The sequence below is a fragment of the Cimex lectularius genome, unplaced genomic scaffold (assembly GCF_000648675.2).
Source record: "Cimex lectularius strain Harlan isolate CLEC.00 unplaced genomic scaffold, Clec_2.1 scaffold252, whole genome shotgun sequence".
In the NCBI taxonomy this organism is placed as follows: Eukaryota; Metazoa; Arthropoda; class Insecta; order Hemiptera; family Cimicidae; genus Cimex; species Cimex lectularius.
The window spans coordinates 94,596-112,874 of record NW_019392777.1 but is presented as its reverse complement, the minus strand read 5'-3'; the positions used below and the strand labels follow the sequence as shown (position 1 = coordinate 112,874).

General features: G+C 40.4%; 3 protein-coding genes across 8 annotated transcripts in view; all 3 read left to right on the top strand.

The window, feature by feature from the left end:
• LOC106670765 (gem-associated protein 2) overlaps positions 1 to 3,981 on the top strand; it is a 6,340-nt gene extending 2,359 nt beyond the window's left edge. Inside the window, exons 2-5 of the mRNA XM_014401349.2 lie at positions 1,504 to 1,644; positions 1,730 to 1,814; positions 1,887 to 2,021; positions 3,429 to 3,981. Coding sequence (XP_014256835.1) covers positions 1,514 to 1,644; positions 1,730 to 1,814; positions 1,887 to 2,021; positions 3,429 to 3,815 — 738 coding nt within the window. The 5' untranslated portion in view covers positions 1,504 to 1,513 and the 3' untranslated portion in view covers positions 3,816 to 3,981. The remainder of the gene's footprint in view (positions 1 to 1,503; positions 1,645 to 1,729; positions 1,815 to 1,886; positions 2,022 to 3,428) is intronic.
• Positions 3,982 to 4,837: 856 nt separating this feature from the next.
• On the top strand, positions 4,838 to 11,677 carry LOC106670758 (fatty acyl-CoA hydrolase precursor, medium chain-like). Of its 3 annotated transcripts, none has more exons than XM_014401339.1 (9): positions 4,838 to 4,945; positions 5,033 to 5,293; positions 5,358 to 5,510; positions 9,009 to 9,150; positions 9,203 to 9,730; positions 9,782 to 9,960; positions 11,078 to 11,213; positions 11,270 to 11,399; positions 11,455 to 11,677. In XM_014401339.1, exons 1-9 carry the CDS (start codon positions 4,853 to 4,855, stop codon positions 11,618 to 11,620), a joined length of 1,788 nt encoding a protein of 595 aa, XP_014256825.1. In that variant the 5' UTR covers positions 4,838 to 4,852; the 3' UTR covers positions 11,621 to 11,677. The 3 variants fall into 3 exon arrangements, with proteins under 3 accessions (XP_014256825.1, XP_014256827.1, XP_024083440.1); XM_014401341.1 differs by having other exon boundaries at positions 4,908 to 4,945; positions 5,017 to 5,293; XM_024227672.1 differs by having other exon boundaries at positions 4,930 to 4,945; positions 5,043 to 5,293.
• Positions 11,678 to 11,775: 98 nt separating this feature from the next.
• On the top strand, positions 11,776 to 16,319 carry LOC106670762 (acetylcholinesterase-like). Of its 4 annotated transcripts, none has more exons than XM_014401346.2 (8): positions 11,776 to 14,514; positions 14,571 to 14,699; positions 14,767 to 14,900; positions 14,951 to 15,127; positions 15,197 to 15,365; positions 15,423 to 15,564; positions 15,617 to 16,037; positions 16,090 to 16,319. In XM_014401346.2, the coding sequence occupies exons 1-8, from the start codon at positions 14,350 to 14,352 to the stop codon at positions 16,247 to 16,249; spliced, it is 1,497 nt and encodes a 498-aa protein (XP_014256832.1). In that variant the 5' UTR covers positions 11,776 to 14,349; the 3' UTR covers positions 16,250 to 16,319. The 4 variants fall into 4 exon arrangements, with proteins under 4 accessions (XP_014256832.1, XP_014256831.1, XP_024083441.1 ...); XM_014401345.2 differs by having other exon boundaries at positions 14,756 to 14,900; positions 15,184 to 15,365; XM_024227673.1 differs by having other exon boundaries at positions 14,767 to 15,127; positions 15,184 to 15,365.
• Positions 16,320 to 18,279: the final 1,960 nt, after the last annotated feature.

The following is an 18,279-nucleotide window of genomic DNA, read 5'->3' as shown; positions in this document are numbered from 1 at the left end:
TGGAAGATACTGGTGTGCTTTCCCATGGGTTCTGAGTATTTGGTTCCAGGTCCAAACACTCCTGCCCCCGTACCTTCCTGTGTTCTGGATCCATCTGTGTACCAAAGGATGGTGCCATTTTTGAGGGAGTTATTTCCCTTTCTTTCCCATTCCTTTTTGGTGCCCAGATGTATTCGGAATTTTTGGTTAAATTCAAACCTCCTGTTCATGTCATCTCTTGCAGCCATGAGTGATGGATGGTTTTTCCACAGTTTGTTTCTGTCTCTCCATTTCAGTTTTATTCCTGTTGGAGGTTTCTCTCTAATAAAGGTGATTATGGATTTCTGTGCTGTCCTTTCTACCATGTGATGTAGGGGGATTAGTCCCAATATCTTTTCCATGCTAATTGTAGGTCATGTTCTCATTGCTCCCGTTATGCAGATGCATGCAAGTCTCTGTATTTTTGTGAGTTCTTTCCTTTTGGTTATTTGTTCCTTTGCCAAAGTCTTCATTAAATTTATTTATATTTTTGTTTTCTCTACGGTCATGAAGGTAATCGCATGTATCAGTGCAGTGAAAATTTGGACTTTTATTTTTGTACCTTCTGCAATCAAAATCAAGATGTCTCTTATTGAAATTGTCTCTTCCATGAGTACGCTGACTATTTCTTCTCTCCAAATCTTGTTCATATTCCCGTCTGCTAAACCCATTTCCTCAGTCATAATCTTGTTGGTAAAAGTCGCCATAGTATTGTCTATTGTTAAAATTTCTACCAAAATTATTTTTATATCGCGGTTAAAAATATTTGGGTTCTTTCTGGTTTGATTTGAAATCGACATTCCTGTTATTGATCTCCCTATAAAAAATTTTGGTTTTCCGTGACGACTTGATTCAGATTCCGACAATGATGACATTAGTCTGTCGTATCCGGGGAAGTATTTTCTTTCTCGGTTTCTATCAATTGGTTCGGGAAAGGTTTTATTAGTTTCTAGGCCTAATGACATGAATTTTCAGTATCCTTTGGTTTGTTTGTGCTTCCTAGGTTGACCGGATGAATCTGAGTCGCTGCCCAAAGGAAAAAATTTATGTAAAGAGCTGCTCTATTGGTCAGAATTAATTCTATTTTACTTATTTCTTTATAGAGCTGACTTATGGAATATATTTTAAATTTGGTACTCAATAAACTCAAATATTTAGGATCGAGTTGCTCAATAACAATACGAACCGTTTCTATTTCCGTTGTATCCCGGAATATTTTCGCATATTGAATTTGTTTGTCGATGTATTCCCGGGTAGACTCCCTTTTTGATTGTGCCCGAAGTAAATATTTGTCTATCATCAAGGACTTGACTTATTCACTTCTAGACTGGACTGTCTCTCCCTCATTCTCTAGATCCTCTTTTTTTTCTCTCTAGGCCTAATCAAGAAATCTAAATCACAACATTGTCACTTTGAAATAAATTGAAATGTGACATATGTAAGTTTGATTATGTAAGGGAGTTAATTGGAATTTTTTTTTTTCAGAAACCTTTGAATGGATTCCGACTTGGATAGTGATGGTGAAGAGGAGAAGCTGCTTGAAAGGGCTTTCGAGATCAAGTACGTTGATGACTATGACCCTGAGGAAACGCCTACCAATGGATATGAGTACCTCATGAGGGTCAAGTGCGTATTTCAATATTTTAAATGGTTTTCTCTTCTTTTTTTTTTCTCATGTCAAATTCGCAAATTAATTGTTAGGCTGGTTTAGACATGAGGCGAAGCGGTGCCCTAAGGTGAAAGTGGCCGAGATTGACATGAAGAAGTTTGACGACCAGACATTCATCGTTCCCAAAGTAGGTCTTGTGCTTTAAATTAAAAATCTTTTGCTTTGTTTCTGTTTTATTTATTTATTTTTTTTTTTTAAGAGAGAAACTTATTCGGTGCCGGTTTCATACTTGCCAACGGAAGAGTGGCAGAGGGAGCAGGTCGAGGCGTTCAGCCGTGTTAGGGATGAGGTGTCTTACTTCAAAAGTCAACGAGGCACTGAGGAATTGAACAATGTAATTTTTTATTTTTATTTTATTAGGTTTCGTGGTACGCTTGACCAAATAAATTCTTTTCAATTAATTAAGGTTTTGGTTGAGATAAAAAAGTCAGTGTCACAAGCAGGATTCGAACCCATGACCTTCGGCTAAATACACCATTGCTCTACCACTCGAGCTATCATGACTTCGATCCACTAACTTCCCATTTCAACCCCACCTTTTGACGATAGCTCAAGTGGTAGAGCAATGGTGTATTTAGCCGAAGGTCGTGGGTTCGAATCCTGCCTGTGACACTGACTTTTTTATCTCAACCAAAACGTTAATTAATTGAAAAGATTTTATTTTAAACAGAAATTATAATAATTAAATAAAATTATTATAAATATTATACAATATATATATGCAGGGTAAATCAACTTTTGTAGTCCATCCATTTAATTTGGAAACGATTAACTTTAGCAAAAAATGGTCTTATACAAACATCAAGTTAATTTTGACTAGAAATCATGGTGGTAACAGATTTAACATAACTTTCTCATCTAGATGGAAAATGACACTAACTTTGTTATTTTAAATGAGAATACCATATTTTTATTACACAATTCAGATTATAGAACCAATTTTATGCCACTTTTACTGAAAAGAATGGTAGGATCGACCATTTCTGAGATGCTCGATTTTTTTTTTCTTTTGCAAGCAGACAATATGTCCGAGTTATGGTAATTCTCTCAATTAGGAAAAAGTGTCTTCGGTTCAGTTTGTCTGGCGAATATTGGAAGTAAATAATATGTTTGGTGTGGATTGTTCGGCAAGAATTGGAACAACGGATTGTTGTGGCTTGCAGAGAAATCTGCCCAGAAGTAATAGAAAAGGCCACAAATGAAGAATTCCTAAAACAAGGAGAGCATATTCAGCATTCTGCACATGCAGCGAGCGTATTTGAGCATTTATCATAACCATAAATTTTAATAAATAGTGCAACAATACATAACAATATTGAGTCCTTTTAAAAATAAAATGGACTCGATGATAAAAAATCCTTTTTTGTAAAGTTTTTTATTGTTGATTTTATTTTTAATTAATATAAGCTAAGCATAAAAGCCCTCACGCGTCTTTGTCGGACATAACTCATTAATGGTGAATCCTATCAAAATTTTCCTTTCTGGAAAAGGGGCATAAAATAAGCTCTGAAATCAAATTGTACACCAAAAATCTGATATTCTCATTTAACATAACAAAGTTAGTGTTATTTTCAACCTAGATGAGAAAGTTATGTTAAACTTAAAATGCGATTCCCACCCAAAATTAACTTGGGGTTAGTGTAAGACCATTTTATGATAAAGTTAATTGTTATTGTAAGAATTGATACACCCTGTACACCATTATATATTGGATTAGTATACCAATACACCATTATTACAGGTGGTTAATGTTACAAAACCGGAGAAATGGTTCGACTACATCTATGGGAGAGACGGCACGCCAGGAGAGGTACCTTGGGTTAAGGATCTGATTGGCATGAATGAGGCGAGCCTGTGCAGGGCATTGGACCTTTTCGAAAGCTGGCTCGACGAAGGCAGGTCGCAACTCAACGACCATACCTGCCTCTGGATTTACTCATTGCTGGCCTTCATCGCCACGCCACTCCTCCCAGAGACGTGCGCCTGCCTACGATCTCTTGCATGCCATGCGATCAAGGCAAGAGCCGACGTGGGTGGGCCAGACGACAAGGCACTTGTTAGAGCCAACCTCTTAGTGTGCCTTGTCGGAAGGTATTTTAGCCAAGCAGATCTAGCTGACAACAACTGATTCATGTATTAAAAAAAAAGATTTAAATAAGTATAAGTGTTTATCCTATAGCCTTTCTATATAGTAGGATTTTAGGTTTATTTCCCCATTGTAACTTTTATAGCAAAGCCACAACTTTTGGAAAACTAAGGAGACTAAAGGAATAAAATACTAACTCTATTTGAAACAACATTTATTACTTTAACTTTTGTACACAACATAATTTTCTCTATTTATTTGTGCCCAGTTGATCATTACCTGTGATCTGGAATCAGAATTACGCTCGTAAACCACCGCCTTTTGAAAAACGCGAAAAACCGAAAAAAATCGAAAATTTTTATACCGTCTTTTCCGATGTACAACGACCTGAAGGGTCGATAGAAATCGAATTACCCTCGTAAACCACCGCCTTTTGAAAAACGCGAAACACCGAAAAAAATAGAAAAATTTTTTACCGTCTTTTCCGATGTACAACGACCTGAAGGGTCGATATTCATCGAATTGCGCTCGTAAACCACCGCCTTTTGAAAAAACCGAAAAAAATCGAAAAATTTTTTACCGTCTTTTCCGATGTACAACGACCTGAAGGGTCCATAGGCATCGAATTACGCTCGTAAACCACCGCCTTTTGAAAAACCGAAAAAAATAGAAAATTTTTGACAGTCTTTTCCGATGTACAACGACCTGAGGGGTCGATAGGCATCGAATTGCGCTCGTAAACCACCGCCTTTTGAAAAACGCGAAAAACCGAAAAAAATCGAAAATTTTTTTACCGTCTTTTCCGATGTACAACGACCTGAAGGGTCGATAGGCATCGAATTACGCTCGTAAACCACCGCCTTTTGACAAATGCGAAAAACCGAAAAAAATCGAAAAATTTTTTACCGTCTTTTCCGATGTACAACGACCTGAACGGTCGATAGGCATCGAATTACGCTCGTGAACCACCGCCTTTTGAAAAACATCGAAAATTTTTTTACCGTCTTTTCCGATGTACAACGACCTGAAGGATCGATAGGCATGGAATTACGCTTGTATTATTTTCGCATTATTTTTACATGGAGCGGATGTTAATGTATTCTAGTGAAATATATGAAATATCCAAGTGGCCAGTCCCTCTGGTTTACGATGATTTATTCTCAAATTGGAAAGTAAGAGCTGCTTGATTACATTTTATATATAGCGTTTTATTTTTTTTATTAAATTTAATATTCCACTACGGGATTGTTTCGGCTGAGAAATTTGCAGTGTCGTCAAGGTCAGTAGATAAAACCTTTGGAGGGGAGAAGTGGCTAGCCGGGCCGACCGAACGGAGCCAGTGCCGGCCTGAAAACATGCTTGTTCTGTTGCTAATGCTCAGCTGCGCGTCTGGCCACCTCCTCGACACGCGGTTGGGCCTGCTGAACGGACGCGAGACGCGGTCGAGGGACGGCAGGAAGTACACCGCCTTCACTGGCGTGCCCTATGCCAAGCCTCCCACCGGCGGGCTTAGACTTAAGGTAAGATTATCAAAATAATATCTTAAACGGTTTGTAGTGTTTTTGTGTAAAATATTTTAATCAGAATCCGGAGCCGGTGGAACCTTGGGGCGTGAGGAATGCGACCGACCCTTCGCCTTTGTGCCCCCAGACTGATGGGTTCTTCAATTTTCCAGGCGTGGAGCCTAAAGTTATCGGCCAGGAGGACTGCCTCTACCTCAACGTCTACACGCCAGAGGTAATGAAACATTGTACAAAATCATAAAAACCACAGAAAAAGCCAGTGTTGACCGGTCTTCTTTTGAAAACATTCCGGAGGAGAGAAAGGTCAAAAAGATAAAAGGGACAGTCTAAAGTCTAATCAGTTTTTGCTAGATGTTGATACGATCCCTCCCTCCACCCACTTTGACCAAATTCGGCCATTTCGACAGTTTCATAAAATTCCGTCGATGGGCTTTTGAAAAATGTTATTTCACAGTTCCATCAACGAACTAACTCTGAATCGCCAGTCAAGATTCAACCACTCATTTTGGCCAAAATCTGCCAGGCTATCGAGGACTTAAACACCAATACTTTGGCCTAGTTTGAACACATTCTGTCATGGTTTTGATAAAATTGGTATTTTTTTCAAAGTGGATCCACTCACAAACTAACACGCTGAAAAGCAGTTTTCCCGATAACCCACTTTGACCAAAATTGACCTGCTTCTCTAGATCCAGTACTTCGCTCAAGCATCACCAAATATTGCCAATGTGTTTTTGACAAACTCAAAGTTTCGTGCCAGTGTGGATCCACCAACAAACTAACGTTGGTTTAGTGCCTCTAGGACTACATTCCACATAAATATAAATATAAAATATAAATGTGCTAAAATAATTAAACAAAATTTGGTAAACCTAAACGTAAATAAATTAAATATCCCACGTACAATTAGGTCTGTTGATAAAAAGTTAAAAAGTAACAACAACCTTATTTTAAAAACCGATCAAGGAAATAGTATAGTTATCATTGAACATCAAAATTACGTTTCTAAAGTTGAAGAATTCCTAAATAATAATGAGTGTAAAGAAATACAAAAAGATCCCACCTTAAAACTAAAAACTCGAGTTCAAACAACCATAAAAAATAGTGATTTTTTATTCTCAGATGACCAATATGCAGTTAAAAAACTAATACCAATGAACCCGAAACCCCCATGTTATACGGTACAGTCAAAATTCATAAGGAAAAGTTAATGGCACGCCATTTCAATTGTCGTCGAGAATCCAAACCGATTACACGACATTTGAAAAATGGCAAAAGGAGGGAAAACTCATAAGGTGGGGTTGAGATGGGGAGTTGATGTCCGAGTAGATCGAGGTCACGATAGCTCATGTGGTAGAGCAGCGGCGTATCTAGCCGAAGGACGTGGGTTCGTATCCCTCTCGTGCCATTAACTTTTTTTCATCTCAACTAAAAACCTTAATTAATTCTTTATTACCTTCTCAACCGACAATCAAAAAAAATCAAAACTTTCGACATACACATGCCTACTCAAACCTATTTGGATGTACGGGTGCCAAGTATATGGATCGGCGAAGTATTCCAATATTCAAAGATTACAAAGTTTTCAATCCAAAATTTTAAGACTAATTGTTTCTGCCCCTTTTTATGTAAACAATAATACACTTCACAGAGATCTTCAAATCCCAACAGTTTTTTCATCCATCAAAACATATTACAGATGTTTTCATAGTAAATTACAAAATCAAACCAACACACAAATACGATTACTCCATTCCCCACAATTACCACGTAAACGTCTGAAAAGCATATGGATAAGAGACCTTATTTCATTAATCCAGAGCGGCTGCCAATGGGTAGCTTTCTCTATAACGCCCATAATGCCAAAACACATAACCTGAAATCCAATCTGCTAGTTGTATATAATACATATACAGTTGTAGATACAAATAAATGAGGTAAAAAAAAAAAAAAAAACTTAAAACCTTAGCAAAAAACAACGGGTGTCAAGAAATATTATTGATAGGTTGCTAGTTAAAAGAATAAAACAATTAACTTTAAACGAATCAACAATATGACTCAGCCACCCCACCACAAATGAATCATTAGGTTTCCGTTGTTTGCCATACATTGGTGAATTATCGCAAAAAGTTGGTAAAATTTTTAAACAAGAATGTTTTAGAATAGCTTTTAGAAGTACGGGTTAAAAACAACCTCCCAAAACCTAGAGACAAAGTAGACAACTTGGCAAAAAGCGGGGTTTACCAACTCAATTGTAATGATTGTGATATTAAATATATAGGACAAAGCGGTAGAGAAATAAAAACAAGAGTAAAAGAAGACTTGCTTAAATCGAGCAAATTTTCGGAATTTAAGGACCATCTAAAAGAAACAAAACAATTTCAATTCAAATCTAAATACAAGGTGTTACACAGTTTCAACAAAGGGAAAGAATTAGATTGGTTTGAGAAATTTGAAATTAAAAAATTTAAATTGAACATGGTGATAAATGCATTAATAATACAACGGATTTTGATCTACCTCCTATTTTAAATATGTACATAAATAATATTCAACATCCAAATAATTAAACTAATTGTTTTAATTGTTATTATTTTTATAGAAATTTAAAACACGCGGAGGGCCGGCGATGACCTCAGCTGTTTGTCGGCCCATAAACCTTCCACTTTATTATAGTAATTTAATAATATTAAGTATTTACTAGTATAATATTTATTTGTGTTATAATTTCCGCCTTTCGCACGTTCAAATTGAGCGCCATTAAAAAAATCAGCTGATAATTGGAACGTCGCGTTGGCGGAGGTATCAGCGGGTTCACTTTGGCAATTCATGTCGAGAGAGGTGGTTGTAGAAGTCCTTCAACCTGATGATGAGCTAACGGCTCGAAATCCGGATTGTTGACAACTTACTGCGAGTAGGAACCATCTTTTTAAAAAGGATTGAACACCACACTCACTCCATCATTTATCATTTCTACATTCCACATAGGTCACATTGATCAATATTGGCATCAATTTTGAAGACCAATACACCAATCTTCCGTTCAAATTTGATCAAATTATGTCAATATGTTTTTAAGAAACTAAAGGCAATTTGCCAAGATAGCACATAACCAACATAGGCTAACTAAACGAAGACTAAAACATTAATTTGGCCAAGGTTGATCAAATTCCATCAACGTGTTTTGGAGAAGTCAAGGTTTCATGTCCAGGTGGATCAATCCACAAATCCACAAATTGGCCACTATGACCAGTGTGGTGTTTCCCCGACTAGGCCAAGTTTGATCAAATTTGGTGAGACAATGTCAACAGTGTTTTCCTGCTAGCCCAGGGAACCGGGATGGTGTTTTTTTTTTGCGAGGGTTCACAACAGCAGAGATTTATATCAACCCTCGGGGTGCCGGTGTTTTTGAAAAAAGCCCATTTGTAAGTATGTCGGGTTCGAATGCAGGGCCGCTTGATTCGAACCCTGGACCTTTACCTTACGGTGATGGGCGCCGTGTCAACGCGTAAACCGTTGCGGCCACCGACGCCCCCCTCCACAAATGGTTTATTACACTTGACCAATTTGTCGTGACAGTTAAACAAGTTAATCAAATAATTTTTCCAATTTGATTAGGAATTTGATGTTTTTCGTACGCCGCAATGATTACTCACATCAAAGAAATATGTTTTATAGCGCTCGCGAACCATTTTTTTTTTTCAAATTTCAGACTGCACGTAAATTTCCCGTTCTGGTTCATATTCACGGCGGTGCTTTCCGGATGGGCAACCCAGGCCCGAGAGACATGGCAGACTATTTTATGGACGAGGACGTCGTACTCGTGACTATCAACTACCGACTAGGCGTTCTCGGTAAGTCAATTAGTAAGATTTATGTGGAGGGCTTATTTAAGTGTGATTGTAGGATTTTTAAGCACGGAGGACGGCGAAGTAACGGGCAACTTCGGCCTCAAGGACCAGTCGATGGCCATTAGGTGGGTTAGCGAGAACATCGCCGCTTTCGGAGGCGACCCGTCGAAGATCACCGTGTTTGGCGAGAGTGCCGGCGGTGCCAGCGCCCACTACCAACTCTACTCCGAGTTGACCGAAGACCTGGTCAAAGGTGCTATCTCCCAGAGTGGTGCCGTGAACCGCGTCTGGTCCCTCGCCGAGCACGGCCTCGCCAGGTCCAGGGCGTACCTGCTGGCCGAAAAGGCCGGATGCCGCGGAGCCCAGGTGGCCGAATGCCTTCGCAAAGTCGACTTCGAAAAGCTCGTCCTCCTCGGTGACAACCTCTTCACCTACTGGGACATGGACGACACCTGCCCTTATCGTCCAGTTGTCGAGGCAGCCCTGCCGGGGGCTTTCCTAACCCGCGACCCCTCACAAACGAAACTCGTCAAGCCCTGGCTCACTGGCTTCACGTCTGGAGAAGGGCAACTGAAAACCATAGGTAATAACATACAACTCCTATATCACCATTTACAACTGTTGTCTTTTTTAGTTCTCACTTGGAAGCCTGCCTCCGTCTGGGAGGAGTTTCTGAAAAGAATGGACGAGATTATTCCCTTGAATTTGAACATGGATCCGGACAGAACGTCGACAAAGGAAGCCTTGAAGAAAATCAAGTCCAGGTACTTCTCAAAGGAAGACACCAAGGATTTAATGGATGGTTATGAGCAGGTAAGCACATCTATTGTACCTTGACAACCACTGCCATTCGGATGTGGTACCATATGATTTTGAACTTTCGATGGATTTCCCAATTGACCATGTATTGGCGTCGATGGCGTAATGCCTAAGTATGGACGTCCATGAAAAGTCCAATCATGTCATTTGTGTGTTGGTCTAAATCGACTTGGTCAAATGTCGGTAGGTCACGGCTGGACGTCCTCCCTAAGTCCCCAACCTCAGACTGTAGACCTTCGTATGGACGTCCACAGTATAGGTGGAAGTTTGTATAGGCTTTCAAAATTTGGATTGATTGGTCAATGTAGGACATCATTGAGGATAAAAACCAAAAATACTTTGGCCAAATTTGAAACTATTGTTATTCCCAGGCAGAACCACCCAAAAACTAACACAGATTTAGTCTCTTAGAGTCAGGGTTCCAGATTACCAACTTTGACCCAACCTGGCTATCATATTGAATACTAAAATACCAGTTCTCTAACCAAATTTGATAAAAAAATTTCAATATGTTTTTAGAAACTAAAGGCTTTATGACAAGTGGATCCACCCACAAACAAACACAGATTTAAAACCTGTCAGTCAAGATTCCAAATAACCAATTATGACCAATATTGGCAAACTTATCGAGGCCTAAAACACCAATGATTTGGCAGAGTTTGATCGAATTTATTTGAATAGATCAAGATCTTATGCCAATGTGGATCCACCCATAGTCAAACACGTGTATAGTCTGTCCTTTCCTTTGAAGTTTCCACAGGCAACCTACTTTGACCAAAATTGACCAACTTATCGATGACTTAAACATCATTACTATGGCCAAATTTGATAAAATTCTGTCAGTATTTTTTTAGAAGCTAAAGTTTTTGTTCAAGTTGAATCTATCCATTTTATTGGCATAGTCCCAAGGTATGGTCGTCCGACCAAAGTACTTGGTATGGACTTTAGTTATGAAAGTTTATACGGATTTACAGTCTGGACCTTTGCCGTCTATGGTCTGCTGATATCGTATGGAAGTTAGTTCTAAGTCTCATCCCAGACCTCCATGTCGTTAGACATTTGCATCTCGTGCCTTTGACTTTCCACCCACCAGCCCAAATTTTGGTTTTAGTATTTTGCAGACGTTGTTTTCATCTACCCGGCCGTCAAGTCAGCAAGAGAGCACAAAGGGCCGGTGTATTTGTACCAGTTGGAACACAGGTGTGAGGGCACAGTGCTAGATATGATCGCTAAATTCAACAACACAAGTATGTCATTTTTTTTTCTTACGTTCTTCACTTGTGATACCTATCTTAAATTCAAGGGCCGAACCACGTCGACGAGATATTCCTACTTTTCAACATGAAGACAAAGCAAGGGCTTAAAGGGACCGATGTAGACTACACGCTGTCGAAAGCTACTGTCAAACTTTGGGTCAATTTTGCCAGCGAACAGTAAGGGGTTGGTATACCACAAGAAAAGGAATGTACTTAACTTATTTTTCAATAGGAACCCAACACCCCCGGGATATGGAGTCGTATGGCCTCGCTACGACACAACAGGGAAGTATCTGAGGATAAAGGAAGGCTTTCCTGTTGGCGACGACCCCTGGGATGACACCATGGCCTTCTGGGACGATGTACTGAATTCGCACAGTGCCAAAGAAGAACTGTAGACGCCATAAATGTAAACGAACAAATAAGTTCAAATATATTTTACCTTAGAAAATTTACCTTATTAAATATCCGATCAACCTACAACCACAAAGTGCACCAGAATGCCGAACTTTTAAGGTGAAGGATCGAATCCCGCTATTACGAACTAAAAAGTATCAGAGCTGTAACTTAACATCCCTGCTAGATTTGAAATTTGAGTTTCTTCTTTTTTATGAAGTCCTATTTTTTAATTTAAACCGGGGATTTGAAGATTGTGACGTTTGGAAGACTGGTGACCGTATCACGTGATCTTGATTTCATCTTCTTACACTTTGCCCGGGATCAACACCCAAATCATCCACTAACTATTACAACCAATATTGGCCGACCAATCGAGTACCGAAACACCAATACTGGGTCCAATTACGTTTTTGAGAAATTCAGGAAATTATATTTAGGTGAATCCACCGACAAACTAACAACGATTTTGTCTCTCTGAAACAGATTCTACATAACCCACGTATATCAAAGTTGGCAAGCTTTTAACGGGCTAAAAATCGAATGTTTTTACAAATTTGATCATACTCTGTCAATGTTTTGGAGAATTTCCGGATTAGCCGGTTCCAAATCTGTCCTTTGTCGAGATGTTCACGGTTTATTCCCTTCGTCCGCTTTGACCAAAATTGACCAATTTTACTAGGACTAAATCACAAATAATTTGGCCAAATCTGACCAAATTCAGTCAATATGTACATTTTTCTAAAACCTCATTTCTCTGGTCAAATTTTATCAACTTCTGTTAATAAATCTTTTAGAAAGACAATGTATTATGCCAAGGTAGATCCACCTAACAACACAGGTTTAGCCTCTCTAAGTCCAGAATTCCTGATTACCCACTTTGACCAAAACTGCCGAACTTATCGAGGACTTAAACATCAATACTTTGATGAAATTTGTTCAAATTGTGTCAACTCATTTTTGAGAAGACCAACATGCCCAGGTAAACCGACCAAAACAACTCTCCTTTGGATCCTGTCAGTCCAGAATTCAACTTGATCAATTTTAACCAAAGTCGGCCAACTGCAAAGACTTAAACATTAATCATGAACATTTGATTTCACCAAATTTTGTCAATATGCTTTAGAGAAATTCAGAATTTTAACAGAAGTGAAACCATAACGGAACTAGAGTCCACCCCGCAGACTAAAGGCTTCTTCAGTTGATCGAGCTGTTCTTCCGAATCGGTCAATCGAAGATTTCTGAAGTTCTTCTTGCTTTTGATTGCCGGCTCATTTTATTAAGAAACTTGTCCATAAATCTGGATATATGATGATCTTAACCGGCCGTCCAATCAGAGATGGTTCTCTGTCAATTCCAGTTTCGAGGGTGGTTTCCAGTGCAAGGCGATAGTCAACCTCAGGGCCAATTTCGCCAAACGTATGCCCCGGGGAGAAGTCCGTCGACTGTTACGACTGTTAGAGACGAAGAGGTTTTGAGGATCACCAAGTCTACGACTTCTAGTACCAAAAGGGCCAAAACATCTGTCGAAAGGTTTTTGTTCGATCGATAAAAAGTTTTCACAATCGGGATGTCGCGTGCCTCGGCCCACATCCTGCCGAGCTATGGTGGCACACTTGCTCTTACCGAAAACAATTATGATAAGACCTGCGGAGATTATCCGTAAAAGAGGAGGGGCAGAGCTGCCGTGCGAATTTTCAATGCGCCCATCTATCATTATTACGTTACAGTAGAGAAAACCGATGACATAACAATTAGATAAATAGTTGAACTGCTTATCCAAGATACGCAGCAAAACTAGTTTCTTAAGCAAACAAGGATTTGAGCCCACTCTGTTCGACAGATCTTCTGAGTCCAAGAATCTGTGTCCATCCTCGTCAACGAGTCTCATGAGGCCAGGGAGATGAGACTATCGTGGACGAAGATTTTCCTAAGTCCGGAGTCCGAAGGAACTCCTTCCTGAGGTCATGAATATGAGGTAATATTGGACGACACGAGCTTAAGGTCAGGAATTTCACTCAGGACTGGATGAGGCTTCTCTCTTCTGAGGCTAGGATCTTAATCTATCTTACTCTATCCAGGATAGATAGATTTTTCCGTAAGGACAGGTGTATTACGTTGTTCTGAACGAAGCATTTACCTGATGTCAGGAATCGGCGACATTATAGAAAGAACGACGTGTCTCTTGAGACCAGTAATCTGGGACTATACTGGGCGAAGCCTTTCCTGAGGTAAGGCATCGGCGACTTTATAGAACGACGTTTCTATTGAGGCCAGGAATGTGGGACTATCCCGGAAGAATATTTTCTGAGGCCAGGAATCTGGGACTATCCCGGACGAAGCCTCTCCTGAGGCCAGGAATTGGCGACCTTATAGAAACGTGTCTCTTGGGGCCAGGAGTCCGGCACTACATTAGACGAAACCTTTCTTGCCAGGAATCAGAATCTTGGACGAAATTTTTTACTAAGGTCAGGAAACTCAATCAATACTGGTCGATACGTCTCCTGAAACCAGGACTCTGTGTCTACCTCAGACGACTCCTTTCCCAAGGCCAGGAGTCTCTGTCTATCCATTATATTTTTCTCCGTATCAGAGTTGTTTTATAATCTCGGTATTTGTTATTGGGAAAGAACCCTCATGTGTTTCATATACGTGGCGGGGCGGACCCCCACTTAAAGCCGATACGCCGAGTTTAAAAAAGGTCGCCCGTCCTCCTCCGCCCTGTTCCAAAATGCTCCTCTTGTTCTTTCTTACTCTGCCGTTGGCCGATGCGGTACCACTGCCTTCAGCGGGCGGTTACCGCGGCTCTTGGAAGAAATCGACAGGCGGGAGGGTCTTCGCAGCATTCCACGGCATAAGATACGCCCAGCCTCCGACGGGACTCTTGAGATTCCAGGTTGGATATTTTGATTTTTTCTTTTCATTTTTATAAATTTGCTTATCTTTTTTGAGGACCCGGTTTTGGATGTAAACGTTAGCCAGATTGAAGGAGACGTGCCTGAGTGTATTCAGGTTAATTTCATCGACGACGACGTGCAGGGAGATGAAGACTGCTTATTTCTCAATGTCTATAGTCCTTCGGTATGTTTGTTTTGGTATGTTAGGTGTGTTGTAAGGTTAAGGAATGCTATTTTAAGTTGGACGGAAGGTTACCTGTGATGGTATGGATCCACGGAGGTGCATTTTTAAAAGGATCGAGCAGGTACGACGTCTACGGGCCGCAGATGCTGATGGACCACGATGTCGTCGTCGTCACGTTCAACTACCGTCTCGGAGCTCTCGGTATGCGTTTGATATTCAGTTTAAGAACAGTTCTGAAGCAATTTCTGCAGGGTTCGCGAGCCTGGAAGGGCCGGAATTACCGGGCGATTACGGTCTCAAGGACCAGAGGGCCGCAGTAGACTGGGTCATGAGAAACATCGCGATGTTCGGAGGCGACCCGGGTTTAATCACGGTCGCGGGTCACAGCGCAGGGGCTGTCGGAGCGCTCCACCTCGCACACCTAGACGGTAAATGAACTTTTCCGCTGGTCTTGCCATTTTAAACTGGAAACATTTATTATCAGAACGGATCAAAAGGTGTATCGCCCTGAGCGGGACGAGATACTCACCCTGGGGACTGTCTGACGACTTCAGAGTCAGGAACAACACAAAAAGACTCTTTAGAGGTTTAAACTGCACAGACCTGGCATGCCTGAAACGAGCCGACGAGAAGGATTTGATCCTGACGGCCAAGAACAGTCTATATGTCCGTACTTTCTTCGATTATAATGTTGTTGTTTTTTAATTTAGTTTATATTTTAAGACATGGGATCGACTGCTATTGCCATACCGGCCCGTGGTGGATGGAGGTTTGATCAAAACCGACCCGTGGTCGGGAGGAACAGAAAGGAACTTCTCACTCCTTATCGGTGTGACTAGAGACGAAGCTGACTTCCTTTCTGTCTGTACGTACACAACCTTAACCTTTCTTCTATTGTTTCAATGGTTTTCTATCAGTTTTACAGTCTTGGGATGATGAGTGGAAAAACACAATGTTCCGACTATTCCTGGACGAAATCGCCATGGTGGACAGGATGGCGGGGCCTGAGAAGAAGAATGCCCTGGAGAGGATCGACGAGTTCTACTGGAGACGCGGACCGGACAGGATCGTCGAGCTCGTGAGCGACTCGTCTTTCCTGTTTCCCGCGACTGCGGAAGCCATTGGACACAAGGGCGACCTCCACGCTTTCATGTTCGCTTACAAAAGCAGGCTGCCGTACATGCTCGGTGCTGCTGAACGTATCGGCCACAGGGTAGCGCACGGAGACGAGCTCCCGTTCCTCTTCGACTCCAGAGACTGTCCACTCGGCGACGACTCCAGTTACAAAGACATTTCGACAAGGTTGACCGATACGATAGTCAGATTCATCAAAGGGCTGTAAGTACAACAAACCTGAAGAATAACGAAAAATGACGAGAAAATGTTTTAGCGATCCCGGATTGAAATCTTGGAAAGAGGATCAGGAGATATTTTCCGTCAAGGATGCCCTGTATGACCCAGAAGAGTACAAGGATATAGACGAGAACATCTACGAAAGGATGCACTTCTGGAAATCACTCAACTTTCTAAAGAGAAACAGCCCAAACTGATAATAAGCCCAGTTTGAGACTTGATTCAATTATTGTTGTGAATTCAAAACTAAAAAACCAAATGTTTATATACTGATCTCATTTTTTTATCCTTAACCATTAAAAAGACTAATACAAACTTGATTTTAAGAACCGTAAAGCACTTAAAGTAGACTAAATTCAAATGCACTAGGAGGAACTCTAACTGAGTTCAATTATTTAAAAAAATCTTATCTATATCTTGGATAAAGTACTTACATAATTGTCCCAAGATGAGAAGTATCAGGTCAGAAGTTCAACATGAGTTTAATTTCCAAAAAATTTCCTCTATATAAAATCTTCTACGGAAAAACTAATATCCTTGATTAAAAAGACACCCTAATCCTCCACCTCAGCACACACATGAAGTTACTTCCACTAATAAAATACTGAAATGTTCCAAAATGAAAACATCAGGAAAACAGGAGTTGAATGGTATGTTCGATTTCAAATTATTTTCTTTATACTAATCTTTAAAAAAAAAAAAAACTAATATCCTTGATTAAGTACGAACTCTAATCACAATGCTAAATTTCAGATCAAAACGTACTCTCCCGGATAATGTACTTAAATCATTTTCCCAAGTTGAGAAGTATCAGCATTCCGGGAGGTCTACATACTAATTTTTTTTCAAATACTAATTTCAAGGGTGAAACACAAACATTAATCTAAATTTTATTTGGCTGTTAGGATAAATTGTTCTTGTATCGAATATTGAATGTTAACCATGAATAAATCATAATTTAACCGTGTAATCATGATTATAAAAAGGTTTTAAGGCGAGACCTGGATTTTTTTTTGTATGGATTTTCATTGTTTAAATTTAATCTTAAGACTTGGAATGTTCAAGTTTTTTAAAATTAAAAGGTGCAGAAGTTTAGTCCAGTTTCTGGATACTCGGAAGTGGGTTTACGAGAGACGATGCGCAGCCCATAAAGGTTAGGGATGGTCGTCGTTACTATCAGCTACCGTGTCGGACCTCTCGGTGCATTCTTTAAGTCCAAGGAGGTTTCGTGAAAAAGGTTTCGCCAGTTTTGAAGGGCCGATATTCCCGGACAACTACGGCTTCAAGGATCAGAGGATGGCTATAGAATGGGTCCTGAAAAATAGACACATGTTCGCAGGTAATCCGTGTAACGTGACCGTGGCCGGATACGGTACCGGGTCATCTGACGTACTCCACACCTCAACAGCGACATGCCAGGTAACATAGTCGAGTGTGGAGTAGTAGAAATGAAAATGTGTAAGCAGTTAGGATCGGGAGATGTATCGCCTTGAATGAAACGAGGTTCGCTCCTTGGAATACTTCCACTTTCGGCACGATGAACCTTCTGGAAAGGCTGTCCTGCTTGGTTAAGGACAAGATGTCCTGCCTTAGAAAGCACGACGGACAAAAGATCGTCCCTTGCCGCACAGGACCTGTCCAAGGAGAACGTCTACTCGACGAAAGAGGTCATCAAGGATCCACTCGTACGGCATGCCCGTGAACGCCGTTGTCATGCCATACCGGACCGTCGTGGGGACGGCAAGAACATCCTCGACCCTTGGGACAATAGCCACACTAAAACTCCAAACAATTAGCCTCTTTCGTCTTCGCGGACGTCCTTAAGTCTTCAAACAGTCCAGTCGATAAAAAACATTTGGTTTGAAAATCGAATAATTCGAGGGTTTACTGGAGGTATTTCAACCAGAGAATGATTCCCGTATAACCGGCGTCTCACCAGCTTTTAAACAAGCTATTGCACACAAAAATCGGTAGAGGATATTGCTTATTAAATAATTAAGGTTCCGAGCACGTGGTCGACGCCTACAGGGTGACCAGCCTTGGAGACATGACTATCTCCCTGATTTACGCCAAACTTGGCATCTTCCCGGTAATCTTCATTTTTCTGACATCTTTTACCCCTTCCATTTCAAACTTCATATTCGTCATTTACATCTTAATTTCTTCTTGACATCTTCATTCTCTTCACTTCCAATTCTTCATTATTTAGGGTTTCGTGACATCTCTT